The 14921-nt window shown below is 36.7% G+C and overlaps 2 protein-coding genes across 5 annotated transcripts in view; one reads left to right on the top strand and one right to left on the bottom strand.

The window, feature by feature from the left end:
* Nucleotides 1-11167, top strand: part of ABCD2 (ABC transporter family protein) — a 42009-nt gene extending 30842 nt beyond the window's left edge. Inside the window, exons 7-10 of the mRNA XM_089990258.1 lie at nt 5574-5812; nt 5890-6232; nt 9473-9744; nt 10810-11167. Of these exons, the coding sequence (XP_089846384.1) occupies nt 5574-5812; nt 5890-6232; nt 9473-9744; nt 10810-11046 (1091 nt within the window). The 3' untranslated portion in view covers nt 11047-11167. The remainder of the gene's footprint in view (nt 1-5573; nt 5813-5889; nt 6233-9472; nt 9745-10809) is intronic.
* LOC149814635 (Peptidase M50 family protein) overlaps nt 9877-14921 on the bottom strand; it is a 78491-nt gene continuing 73446 nt past the window's right edge. For 3 of the 4 annotated variants that reach the window (XM_089990262.1, XM_089990259.1, XM_089990260.1), the window contains exon 10: nt 14112-14443. In XM_089990262.1, coding sequence (XP_089846388.1) covers nt 14255-14443 — 189 coding nt within the window. In that variant the 3' untranslated portion in view covers nt 14112-14254. Of the gene's footprint in view, nt 10011-14111; nt 14444-14921 lie in introns of those variants that run through there. The other variant, XM_089990261.1, reaches the window with a different exon arrangement.

The raw sequence follows: 14921 nt of genomic DNA, 5'->3' as shown, positions 1-14921 counted from the left end.
GTTGAGGAGTGTAAGGTCAAAATATACTCTTATATTGATTTCATTATTTTCAAGATAAGTAGTAAACTTCTTTGAAGAATACTCGCCTCCACCATCACACTGAAAATTCAGAATGGGCATAGAAAACTGGTTTTTGACCAACATGTGGAAATTCATGAATATATTAAAAACTTCAAGGTTATACTTCATAAAATATATCCATGCGTAACGAGAAATTATCAATAAAAGAAACATAATAACGACTACTGAAAGAATAAGCATTAAGTGTTGGTCCCCCATACATCAGGATACACAATTTCAAAAGGTTTTTAAAGCTCTTTCATTCAAGAAATTAACATGACTTCAAAACTTGACAATTTGAACATATGACATTTGCAGACTCACAATCTAAGCTAGACTCAGGAATGAGATTATTAGAAACCAATCTTTCAATAAAACCTCGACTACAATGGGCAAGATGATTCTGCCAAAGATTGACTTTATTTAAATTAAAAGTATTAAACAAAATAAATGGACCCGATGACTCTAAACTAGGCTTTGAAACAGAACCAACAGACTTGGACACAGGATCCTCTTTGAAGACGTACATGTTTCTCAATTGTTTGTCCTTAGCGAATATCTTCTTTGTGAGAAGATTCTTGACACAAACAAAGAATGAAGTAAATTCAACAAATGAATTGGTATTATCAATAAGCTTAGAGAAAAAAGTAAGATTTTTCTTGATGTTAGGAACAAGAAAGACATTAGAAAGATTCAAACTAGATTTGGACAAGGGAATTGATAGATTTTTAGTGTGCATGATGGGATGACAAGTCGCATCTCCTATAACAATACTATCTTTGCCATGGTAACGAATCAAAGTCAAGAACTTATCCTCATTACCTGTAATGTGATTAACAACCCCAAAATCAAGATACCACACTCCTTGCTCATTATGCTTTAAATAAAGTTTTGTAAAAGCAACAAGTAATATATGCTTATCTATAGGCAACCGTCCTTCACCACTACTTTGACTATTTGTCTGACCTTCAGATTGACCTTTGTCTTGGTTTTTATATTGCGTTGATCCATGATTGGACCTAGGATCATCTTTGAACCAAGAATTTTCTTTAACGTATCCCAGTTTCTTGCATATGAAATAGGTAAGGATAGAATGTCGTCCTTGTGCAACAATACTAAGAGGAATATTGGGTGTAGGAAGTATGTCTCGGCCTCTCTGATTACCTCCACGCCCTCGTCCCCTACCTCTAAAATACCATTCCCTTCCACAACCATGCGAGTCGACTCTGACACATTAGTAATCAGAACATCCTGAGATTCATTGGAGGGATTTGCATAAATACTGAGAGTCATCTCATAATGTAACAATTTGCACTTTAAATTCTCAAATGTAGGGACATCATAATTGGCAAACCCTGCGAGTCGACTCGGGAATCGCCGGAGTCGACCCGAATCGGACCCCAACTGGGTCACGATTCAGGACTGTCGATCTAATCCATTAAATAAATTTTCCCGTCATTAAATATATGAAAAGATATGAAAAGAATACTTAACCAATCACGTCAATACAAGACCAAAGTTGGACTGACCTTTTTTTTTTTTTTTTTTCAGTCGGTAAACCTAGAAGATAGAAGAAACTGCAATCTGATCAGAAACCCACAATTTCTGATAAAATAATTTTTTTATATCCAAAGCCAAGATATGATGTGATGGTCAAGAAGAAAGAAATAAGACAGATTTCCTGTAAATCGGATCAGATTTCAGCTCTGTAACCTTTTTCCTTTTTTTTTAAATCAGATTTCAAATCTGTAACAGGAAGAAGATATAAACAGATAAAGAAAGTACCAACTGTTTGACATTAAAATAAAGAAAGAACAGAATTGTTGTCAATCAAGAAACAGTAATATTAGATCTGAATTTGGAATCAGATTTTCAGATCTGTAAAACTAAACAGGCAGGGCAAGATTCAAACAGAATATAGAAAGCATAAACAATATGACGTCAAATCATAAAAGAAAGAAAAGAACAGGGTTGATGTCTCAATCAAGAAACAATAATATGAAGGTTTATACCCAGCTATGTCACTGCGACACGACAAACTGCTCGCCGTACCCACGTCGACATGGGGCGACACAGGAGCGGGTATCGGACGCAGTACCTCTACGCCGCGGATCGGGTCGGGTCGGGTCCCTGACCATTTTTTTTTTTGCCTTGGTCAAACCAAGGTCAAAGGCCCCCCTCCCTCCCTCTCTCTCCCCCCTCTCCTTACATGATTGATTTATTAGAAATTGACACTTGGATCATGCATTTTGGATGGAAAAAAACGGTATTTGAAGCCTCAAAAATTTATGAAAATTGTAGACGGTTGATTTTTGAACCTTATAAAAACCTATCCATGCATTGGAATCAAATGATCCAAGTGTCAATTTCTAGTAAATCAATCATGCTGAACACTTCTGTAAGGTCAGAATTTCGGAAAAGCACCAAAAATTGACGGTCCCAAGCAATCTGGTACCATCTAGTAGGGATGCAGTCTGTAGTTTCCCACTACTATATATATTCAGGTCGACACAAACCCAACCTAAGCAATACGCTGTCCGGGTTTGGATTATAATTTTTGCTGGGTACCCTACCCGACTCGGCTTTTTTGTTGGGTATACCCGACCTGACCCGAGTATTTTATATGTATTTTCAGTAAAATAAATTTCTGAAATTATCTGACTCCAGGTTTGGGATTCCATTTTCATGACCTGACAAAACCCGAACCCGGTCATTAATTATATGGGTGGGTCTGGGTCGGCCCTTGACCCGACCCGTTGACAGCCCTACATCCAACCAAAGGAAGGTACAAACCGTCCAAACCACTTTCAAAAATCAAAAGTCCTTTTTGGCAAATCTGCCTATGCAGATGCGATCTCCATGGTCAAGGGCCTAAGAACCGGCTCTTGTAGCAAATTTTTTTGATGTGTACATAAGATTTTATAATGTGTTGAAAATCAATGGTTTGAAATTTTTAAAGTTTTCTAGATCATAAAAATCCAATCTATGCATAAAAAAGTTTGCAATAAGAGCTCTTAGATTTTTTTATCATAAAAATCATTTGTGGTCAGATTTGCCAAAAAGATGCTTTTAAAAGTGGTTTGGATGGTAGGTACTTTCCTTTGGTTGGACAGTGCCCTTTCCGTACATATGTATGTATGTATGTATGTATGTGCTAAATGAGTTTTTCAGTTTTTTTTCGTTTTATTTTTAAATTCTGATCATGCAGATGTGATCTATGTACTTGATTTTATTAGGATCAGCTCTTGAAGTGTTTGATTCTGACACATGGATGGGTTTTTATAAAGTTCGAAAAATCAACAGTCCAAAATCTTTGTAAATTTTTGAGGCTCCAAATATCATTTTTTTCATCAAAAACACATGATCTAGGTGTGGATTCCTCATAAATCGACCATGCCCCAACACATTTATAGGGTCGGAACTGTGAAAAAAACATTGGAAGAGTAGAAAACCCCATTTAGCACGTTTCATTTAGCATATTTTATTTGGCACGTCCCCATATATATATATATATATATATATATATATCACTATCACCGATATCGTTGATATTTTGAAAATATCGCAATATTATCGGCTATTTCAAGGTAGCTGATAATATCAGTAATATATCATGATATTTTCAAAATATCGCCATATTATCGTGATATTTTTTGAAAAAAAAAACTTTTTTTTTTAAGTTTGCATTTCCTATTTTTTTGTTTCTTTTATATTTTAAAACCTTTAAAACATGTTTCTTTATATTGTTGAATGAAAAATAATGCAAAACTTATTATTTTCTTAGTTTTGTCGTTATTTATATTTTTTTTTCAATTTTTTAAACTCCCAAAATTTTCCCGAAATATTCCCAAGATTTATCAACTTTTGAAAATCTCTCCAAGAAATACCCTCAATTCTTGTTTACTGGCCCACTCTCTCTTCCTATAGTATTTGTCTCGCCATATATATATATATATATATATATATATATATATATATATATATATATATATATATATATATATATATATATATATATATATATATATATATGGCGAGACAAATACTATAGGAAGAGAGAGTAGGCCAGTAAACAAGAATCGATGCACAGCTGTGTGCCATGCACCCACTGTATGGACTTTAGACCACCGCTAAAGGCCCCCGCCAAGGTCTTAGCAACGGTCACGGACATTGGATATGTGCAATCCAATGACCGCCAGGGGCATATATATCCAACGACCGGCGTACACACACTGAGAGAAAGAGAGTGGTGCATGAATTTATTTGTGAGCATGGTGTGCACACCCATTTTAATGAATTCTTATTCATTTTTTAAGAATCCTGTCCGTGCAGATTGTTCTACAAAATCAATGGCCCATAATTTTTTAAATTTCAAGCATTATAAGTTTGCGTTTTTCATCAATAAAACATGAACCATGGGCCAGCTCCTAGCAAATAGACCATGTTGGACACATCCATACAGTCAGATCACTTGGAAACAACAACTTTCACTGGTGCACTTGGTGCATGCACTTGGTTCAAGAAAATGTGCCGTGGTGCATGTTGTTTGCTGATGATATTGTTTTGATTGATGAGTCTAGAGCTGAGGTTAATGCTAAGTTAGAATTATGGAGACAAACATTGGAAGCAAGAGGTTTTAAGTTGAGTAAGAGTAAGACAGAATACATGGAGTGTCAGTTTAGTAAGCAACGATGTAGTGATGGGAGTGTAGTGAAACTTGGTGAGCAAGAAATACCGGTGGATGATTGTTTCAAATATTTGGGATCTATCATTCAAAAGTATGGAGAAATTGATGGAGATGTAAATCATAGGATAAAGGTTGGGTGGATGAAATGGAAAAGTGCAACTGGAGTATTGTGCGATCGTACAATGTCATTGCGGTTGAAGGAAAAGTTTTATAGGACGATTATTAGGCCCGCTTTACTATATGGTACAGAATGTTGGGCTGCCAAGAGACATCATATTCAAAAAATGAGTGTAGCTGAGATGCGTATGCTGAGATGGATGTGTGGAAATACAATAAAAGATAAGATTCGGAACGAGGAGATACGTAAGAAGGTAGGCGTTGCACCCATTGAAAATAAGATGAGAGAGAATCGTTTACGGTGGTTTGGACATATTTGGCGAAGGCCTAATGATGCTCCAGTTAGAAGGATGGAGAAATGTGAAAATATATTAGTTAAAAGAGGTCGGGGTAGGCCTAGGAAGACATGGATGGAGGTGATAGGAAAGGATATGAATGCTTTGAACCTCACTGAGGACATGGCATTGGATAGAAATGATTGGAGAAGGATTCATGTGGAAGACCCAGAATGATTTTCTTTTTTGGTTCATATCGCCAACCCCAATTGTTTTGGGATGAAGGCGTAGTTGTTGTATATATATATATATATATATATATATATATTATTTCTTTAGATTCAACATCGTTCTTTTAGTTTTATAGATTTCTTTAATTAATTTTAACACATATTTGATACTCTTTCTGATCATGAGAATTGATTCCTTTGTAGGTGAGTTTGATGATGTTCTGGACAGTTGCAGCATTTCAGGCCCGTCTGACACCAAGGAAGAGATTGCTGTTGTACATAATACTGCAACCCACTCTCCTGTGCAAGAAAATGGAGCTATCTCTTGGAAAGGGTGCCAAATATTATTGGAGATTGAAAATCTCACTCTATGGACACCTAGAAGCAACCTTATTCTTATCAACGAGTTATCCTTGGATATTTGCAACAACGATAATTTGCTGGTTGGTTATACCTTTTTTTGGTAGTTATGTAGTTTAAATGCAGTACTCTGATCTGTAGTGTTTAATCCTGTATGTAGATCATGGGCCCCAGTGGAAGTGGTAAAACCTCTCTGTTAAGAGCCATGGCTGGTCTTTGGAGCAGTGGGAAAGGGAGGATTACGTTTTATTTAGGAGATTCTGGGGAACTTGAAAAAACTGTGTCTCCAGATACCGCTCCCAGTGAACTGGGAAGGACATCAGAGGATGGGCTGACAAATACATTGGTGGGTGAGCTTGAGATCTTTAGGTACAGAAGATCTGGCGACATATTTTTCCTTCCACAAAGACCATATATGGTTCTAGGGACTCTACGTCAGCAACTACTTTATCCTACATGGAGAGAAGATGCCTTTTCTGGCCTGGATCAAAGTCAATCTGCTGGTATGTATTGCAATGCTTATCATGTTGCAAAGCTTTTTGCCAGTCACAAGTGGGTTACTGAAATTTTTTGTTAGCTCACTATTTCCACATATGCTTCAATATTTCAAAGAAACCTTCTCTTGCTTCTGTTAACTCTTTAAAAGAAGAATAAAAGAAGGGCCTTCAAAGCTATAATAGTAGTTGATAGGCCAAGTAACTGCAATAGGCTGTATGATGTGGTCACATGGACGGAGATCTATGATACATCTGTGTCTTCTATTTAGATAGTGAACTTGATCATACTTCTTAAGTTTTAATGTGTTCATAATTCCTTTAGCAGAGGAATGTTAAGTTTGTAGAAGTATAATTGCATGTAAACTATGCACTAGATTTTCATTAAAAAAAAAAGGTAAACCACACATTGTGCTGTTGTATCATGTAATCAGAGAAACACAATTTGCCGTACATAGTTGGTTTAACTTAACATAGATATTCTTAAAATCAAGGTTGCTCTTGATATTTTACAAGAAATAAATGACTTGGAATCAATAGGAGTGATTAGACAATTTTTTTTTGTTTCTGTTGCTCAAAGTGATTAACCTCCTCTAACCTATAAATGGTTTGATTGTGAAGTTATGTCTTTAAGGACCAGCATGTTGCTTTTGTTTTGCATGAATTGTCTGATATCTCTCTATTCTGCACAACTCATTATATTTGTATGAAGGATACATATCATATACATAAACTAGCACACTGGTAGTCTCAATTATTATGTGCAAATGTTACATAAAATAATAAATTTACAAGAAGACCCATATGATTATGGGAACATCTACAAATATTTACGAGTGAATTTTTTCAAATAACCAATATGCTGCTCCATAAGGTTTAAAAATAAAAATTTAATGGGCAGAGAACACTCAAAGCACCAGAAAAGGACACTGCATAATCTGAAAGTGTTTCTAGCAAGCCTGAAACGAGTCATTGATAAGTGTATTGGACACCTAACTCAGGAATTCACTTGAGTCTCAACAACCTGCACAATTTCACTAACAAGAACCAAGCATTCCAAGGAAGTGATAAACCTAAACTGTCTGTTAGTTGTGTACGGCACACCACTTAATGAAGCCTTGATCTCTAGAACAATGAAGTTGCCAAATAATAGCGAAGGCATATGATCTCATGTATTGGTAGCATCTTTTGAGTTCCACTGGTGCTCAGAGCTATGTAATCAAAAGCGCTAGGCAGTGCCTAGTAGATGGACTCCAAAAAAGACTAATCGGAGACTAGGCGGGACTAGTCCGACTAGTCAGTAGCCGATTTAATATTTACACACACACACAACCTGCAAATGAATTGCTAAATTTATAACAAACATGTATGCAACATAAAATCAATCAACAATAATTAATAGACAAAAAATAACATGTAGCCAAATACTATAAAAGAATCAAATATATGCATCAACTAAGTATACATTATAACTAACAAGATGTGTGCATCAATTAAGTGCACACGTGTTCAGAATCATGATATATATATATACATATATATATATATATATATATATATATATATATATATATATATATATATAAAAACAAAAAATCATGCTTTTACATAAACATGCATTCAAAGAAACATGATATATATATAGGAGTAACAGAGGACGCCCAGGTTGGACAAAGGAGCACCGCTGATCGCACATGCGATCAGTAGCGCAAAAAATTTTTGTGCAAAAACGACCTTTAGCAGCGGTCACTGACCCCCGGTAAAAGCTGTTTTTGCACATGATTTTTCGTGCGCCTCGATCACCCGACAGTTTAACGGTTATAAAGTGCGCCGTTACTCCCGTCTCTCTCTCTCTCTCTCTATATATATATATATCTTCTTTTCTCATCTTCTTGTTCTCTTCCCTTTGATGTCTCTTTCTTTTCTCTTCCTCTTCCCTCTGCTTCTTCTTTTCCCCTTTGCTCCCCTCTTCTTCTCTCCACTTCTTGTTCTTCTTCTTGTTTGGCTGAGAGCTAGAGGGGGAAACAAAGAATTATATATATATTATGTTCTATGCTTTTTTATATGTATACATAAATATATAATCTTTTAAATTTAATATATATAGCAGGGAGAGAGGTTAGGGTTTTTTAACTCCCCCTCCCCTTTTCATATCCTTTTCTTTAGAAAAAAAAAGAAATTGCTAGGCTGTTCCCATGCCTAGGTGGCAACAGCCTAGTTGCTGATTTGGCGACCTAGCCGGTGCCCGGTCGGTGAAAAAGGGACCTTCGCAGGTCTAGTGCCTAGATATTGCAGACTAGCACTGAATCTGCACTTAGGGTGACTAAGCACCCTAATCGGCATCTAGTTGCTGTGTTTGCCTGTATAGGCTCAAGAGGTCATGGCTAAGTCACCAATACTGTAAAATTTCTCTGAAGAAGCTAGGGAAATTTAAAAAGTAATCATTTTTGTCGGGAAAGTGTACTTTTTAAAGTGAAAACTAAAAAATGGAAATTGCAAAAAAGGAAAACATATTGATGTTCCTGAATTAACATAAAGAAAAAAAGAAATATGAAATAGAATAAAGAAGATTTTGTTTACATTGTAAATACAGAAAAGGGAATACACAATCACATTCAAAAGATAATGTGGTATATGTTAAAAGTTTCTGTTATTTCTGAAAATACTTTCTTCTTGTGAACATATTCACATGAGACTTCGAAGCATGCCTAACCAGGGAAACCTTAGGTGGTTCACTAAGGTGCTGTGGAGATTCCTCTCTTGCTGCATATTCTGACAAAAGGCTGCTGTTATCATTTTAGTTTTTCACGAAATACCTTTCAGTTTTTCGTGAAATACCCCATCCAGCATTTAGCTCCTGCATCATTTTTAATGGTGATAATCTTGCATGTGCAATGATGGAGGCTCTGCTGCACTTAGATGTGAAGATTTAGGCAAGATGAAAAGTTAAAATAACTGAAAGACTGGTCAAAATTAGCAACTTTGTAATTTATGTTATGGCTTTTTTCCAAATGATTGCAGCTTATTTGAACTGTAACTGTTCCCATATGCTTTCCCACAAAGGCAATAATTCCTGTTTGTCTACTTCTACGTACAGCACCTTAGATTTATCAGAGCATTTGAAACAGTACTGAGGCCTACTTTCATGATAAAAAAAAAAATCTCATATTGGTTAATCATTACAGTTTAGATGTATTGAGAGACTGTTGTCATCGTTCAAGATATGACAATGTATGATATGGATTGCAGGATCTCTGCCTTTCTTATCCAAGGTTCCAAGTTGGCAGAATAACTCTAGAACTGCTAACAAACCCACAGAAGATGAAATCATCAAAGCCCTTCACAGAGTTCGCCTCGGTGATATTGTAGGACGATTTAATGGTCTTGATTCCATTTTTGAATGGTCTAGTGTCCTTTCACTTGGAGAACAGCAACGCCTAGCATTTGCTCGCTTGCTGCTTGCACAGCCAAAGTTGATTTTTTTGGATGAGTCAACAAGTGCACTAGATGAAGCCAATGAGGTAAGCACCATATTTTTTCTTTCTTTGCTCCGAACTGCATGCTCTCTATTGCAATTTTAGGTCATGGACCATCATCCTTCCTGCAAACCCATGCAACTGTATGTGTCACATCACTGTTGTTCAGTCTTACGCCAACAACTACTAATAGTATTCCTTGAATTTTTGGTCCTCACCAAGCACATAATATAGCTGAAAGCCCTACACGGTGATAGCCATGTCTTCTTAGACGTCACCTTTTATAAACTATTTGTAGCTCACTTTCCTGTCTGCAACAAAATCAGATTAGTGATATTTCTCAAATAATTTGGCTTTTAAAACTGTAGAGGTAAAGATCCAGGTAAAACTATGACACCTACTTATTGCAAGTGCAATAATCTGTTTGGAGTGACTGTCACTGGACCTACATGATTTTAGGCTCTGAAGTTAACAGTGATAACTTCCAAGCAATACACAAAGGCATGATAAACCTATCCATTGACTCAGGGATTTGGGTCATACAGTTGCTGCAGATTGATCCAGTAAGATTTTGTTGGGACATGGAAACTCAATTTGATTAAACCTAGTACACGCAAAGTCGCAACGTGTGGATTGGATCAGTCCTATCCACACACTAGAATTTACTCATCAAATTAGTTTTGATGGAAAAAACACTAATATTATGCGAGGTGGAAGTTGTTTTCGAACTGAATTAGGGATTTTTTTTATATATTTAATGATGGGAAACCCTGGTTTAGTTGGTGGGCTCGAAAAGATTGATGCCTTGCCATGTGGCCAACCCCTCAGCCACCTGCTTGGCTTATCAGGGAGACATACCTTAGGTATCAAACTCTTGATGTCCAACTTGAATGCATTAAGCATACCCACCTAGCTAGATTTGCAAAGCCTTATTCAGTGAACTGAATTAAAGGTTTACTCAATCTATTGTGTCATCATCATCTTCAGTAGGTCATAACCTGTGAAGATGGTGATGTCAAAAAGCAGTAATAGCAGTGGCCGTTGTTGTTTAGTCATCATGAGTCATGACCATTTTGGTGGTAGTGATATGCCTTTTATGGTTGTCTACAGGCCCATCTGTATGGAGAAATTAAAGCTGCTGGAATAACATATATTAGCGTTGGTCATAGGACAACCCTTCGTAACTTCCACAATCGTATCCTCTGTATATCTAAGGCAGGACCAAACAGCTCACAGCAAAACTGCATCCTTGAACCAGATGATGGTAGGTCTCTCCAAAAATTCGGTGGCAATAACACAGGAAGCACTACACAAGATTATGGAAACGTAAAAAGTAAATCAGAATGAGTTTTTCAGCATTCTTTCTTGTTAAGGTGATTATAGTTTTTGCTGTATACTTAATTTTCAACCGCATGCAATTTGCAGTGGATGTAAATTGACCATTATGAAAATCAATGGTGTGGCAGTATTTTTGGTGTTTGCTGCTCATGCTTCATATCTCAAGCACATAACCTTTGTGCACGAGGCTTTCTGCTACAAGGGTTCAAATGTGTCACCTAGCCTAATGAAGTGTGTTTTTTTTTTTAATGAGAAAACTACCAAATTCTTTGAATGTGCTGAAAATTTGCCGGCCCTGGAGGTGCATATTTACCATGCCCTGTAGTCTCTTTGTGTAAAACCTCCCCGGTACCCTCCCTCCTCACTCACCAGGAAAGTCTTCCCACAGCTTCATCCTTCAACTTGAATGCCTTAAGCCGATCCACCTAGCCAGGTGTGGGAAGCTTAAACAAAATTCTCGTTGGTATTGTCTACTTTATGTTATGATGTAGTATAGGAACACCAAATGGGTTCCCTTCATGCAAATTGATGGTCAGTTGGAGTCGCCAACCAGTATGGATTAGGTTCATGCCAACAGGCTTCACTGGTGCTTTATAGTAACAACTCTGACCATGCATAAGACCTGAAAGATCATGAAGAGTTACATTGGATCCATAAAGCTTCTTAAGACCATAATCCCTCAAGTAGCAAATCTTTCTTGCATGCAGTTCCTCAGTGGCGGCTGCCAAGGGTAATAATTCTCTGTTCGAGACGTGGAAATCCCATTAGACTGAATAACCATGTATTTGTATGGCACGAATAGAGTCTGGATTGTGAAATGGCTCTTTAGATATGGCCGAGAACGTACTGTTCATAAAGCATGTCTGTGGTCAATGCTTACCTTCTAAGTAAATGAATACAACGCATTTCTAGGATCAGTGGTAATAAAGTTTCCCATCTTGGGGATATTGTATCTGGATCAACGGTGTCTTGACCAAAGAATCTGCTCCCTGCCAGTGCCAGGGTTATCCCCCAGCATGCTATCAAAAAGGCTTCTTTCGATTATCCCCCGTCACAAAATGGCACAGAATCCAAGGCGCAAGAGAAAAGAGATAACAATGCATTTTACCAAAGACAAAATAACAAAAACAAAAAAAAATAATAATAATTTATTTTATTAATTCTTTAAAACATAAATATATACAAAAATTTGTGCTCACTACACACTCGTACATAGGGATGGCAGTGGACCGGGGGAAAGCGGGGCCCCGCCCCGCCCCGTTTGGACCGGGGATGAAGGGTATGAAACGGGGATGGAGGCGGGGACGAAGGTTAAAATCCATCCCCGTTCGGGGATGGACGTTCACTTTTCCCCGCCCCGCCTCATCCCCGTCCCCACCACTTTCCCCGTCCCGCCCCGCCTCATCTAAATCTAGAACGGGTGATAATCAACAAGGTCCCCTTAGTTAGAACTCAAAGGAGGAGGTTGTGTTGGCCAAATTCAACAGCGTGGATGTGTTCATATTTCATAATTATCAAAATAGTAGGAATTGACCCCGGATCATGGTTTGAAAAATTAGTGCATTGTAGGCCATTAATTTTTTAACCCTCATAAAATTTGACATATACATAAAAAAAACATGGTCCAAAGGTCAGTTTCTACTGAACTTAATATGTAGATCACATCTGAAGGGTCAGATGTGCAAAAAAATAGAAAAAAAATAAATATACAATATTTTTTTACTAAAGGTGGAAAATATATTAGTTAAAAGAGGTCGGGGTAGGCCTAGGAAGACTTGGATGGAGATGATAGGAAAGGATATGAATGCTTTGAACCTCACCGAGGAAATGGCGTTGGATAGAAATGATTGGAGGAAAAGGATTCATGTGGAAGACCCAAAATGAATTTCTTTTTTGGTTCATATCGCTGACCCCAATTGTTTTGGGATGAAGGCGTAGTTGTTGTTGTTGTTGTTGTTGTATTTTTTTACTAAAGGTTCCCTACCCACAATGGTAGCAATTAGCAAACATTGCCCATATATATATATATATATATATATATATATGTGTGTGTGTGTGTAAAAAATATTTGCTACTAATGAAGGTAAGGAACTAATGAGCTAGAAATCATAGGTGCAAGTTGTATCAACTCAATTTAATGATATGGATGTGTTTAACATGGTTTGTTTGCAAGGATCAAGCCCTAGTTCATATAATTTTTTCGAGTTGTGAAATTTTGGCACATTGATTTTTGAACCCCTTCAAAAACATACTTGTCATAATCAGATGATTCAAAAAAAGTTTTCTACCAAAAAAAATGTAGATCACATCATTAATATTTGATCTACAAAAAAAATGGAAAATTTTGAGAAAAAAACTGCTTGCTGCTGCTCATTAGTAGTCAATGTTTACAATATATATATATATATGGTAGGGGACCGTGCAACCAAAAGAAGGTGCAACATCTATAACCAATGATGATTGAATGGCTTGCCTTCTCCGGTATTCAAGCGTTTCAGATCAGACCTTATATGTTTGCTCTTTATAATGTATTTAATAAGAAATATGCTTTACATGAAGATTTTAGAACATCTAGGCATGTTTTTCTAAAGCTAGTAATGTTGCAATAAAAGTATTGTCAGCCATTGATTTTTAGCACTTTAAAAAAATGTATCCAAGTAACAAAAATTCATAATCTAAAATATGTGGATACTAAATAAATGATAAAAATGCCATATGTAGAGTTAATCGATCATTAGAGAAAGAACGCTGCCCAATCATCACTGATTATTAGATGTTGCACCTTCCTTTGGTTAAACTGTCCCCCTTACAATATATATCTATATCTATATGCTTTGGTGATACGTGGGATGAACATTCACAGCTAAGAACCCAAAAGCTGTGATTATTGCAAACAAGGTTAGTCTTGACCACACAAGATTCAAGGGAGAATCACAATCATAACTTGCACTTTCTCATGTTTCACTAAACTTGAGAAAGTGCTGTGAATGTTATTTGCAATCATAGGAAGCTGAAAAAATCCAACTACAAACTGATCCGATCTCTTGCGATAAACATCCACAGATGAAACAGATTTCGATATCCAAAAATTCTATTGGTTTTGATTTAGTCCAACATTTGTTTTTAGCATCGTATTGGACTCGGAGATACACAGAAATTATTAAAAAAAAAAGGTCTTTGATAAGAAGACACATACATGAATACATTCTCGACAGATTTATCTATAATTTGCATAACTTTGTCCAAGGGAGAGGTTATAAAGGAAGATCCTTGAAAAGACAAAAAGTGAAAGAACCGTGCCCCCCCAAAGGCATAGCTTTAGAAACTTTGACCGTCTTTTGGGGCTCCACCAAGTAATGGAAGATACAACCACTTCCATGATACAATTGCCATCAAGCCGAACCACCTGTTCAAAGTCAAACAATGCAAGTTTCTCTCATGAATGATCCACACATTCCATTGCAAAAAATATCATTCATGATTCCAGAAAAGAAAAGTTTACATCTCACTCAACTATCTTTTCATCCTCCAAAAGGATAAGATGTGTAATTTTAGGTTCCAACCCACGGTTCCCAGGAAGATGTACCAAATTAGCAAACAATGGGGAAAAAAACGAGAAATAAAGACTTCTTAAGATCTTGTGGAGCAGAAAGCAGAAACCGAATTAAGAAGCAAACTTGGAGTTGGAAGTATTTGAAAAAGCATGCTTCCTGAACATGAAAAATCGCTGGGAAGCACATTTCTAATGCACTCAGCACCTTGATTGTCATAATTCACATGTCCCATGTTAGGGTGACACTTCCAGTAACCTTTCAACCAATGCCATGCTTGCATGCGTGTGTATGTGCATGCATGCAAGTCAAAGGAATTGATTGACTCAACTT

The sequence above is a fragment of the Nuphar pumila genome, chromosome 15 (genome assembly GCF_984573655.1).
Source record: "Nuphar pumila chromosome 15, dmNupPumi1.hap1.1, whole genome shotgun sequence".
In the NCBI taxonomy this organism is placed as follows: domain Eukaryota; kingdom Viridiplantae; phylum Streptophyta; class Magnoliopsida; order Nymphaeales; family Nymphaeaceae; genus Nuphar; species Nuphar pumila.
Note: the sequence above shows the minus strand (reverse complement) of the source record. Positions and strands in the feature narration are given on the sequence as shown.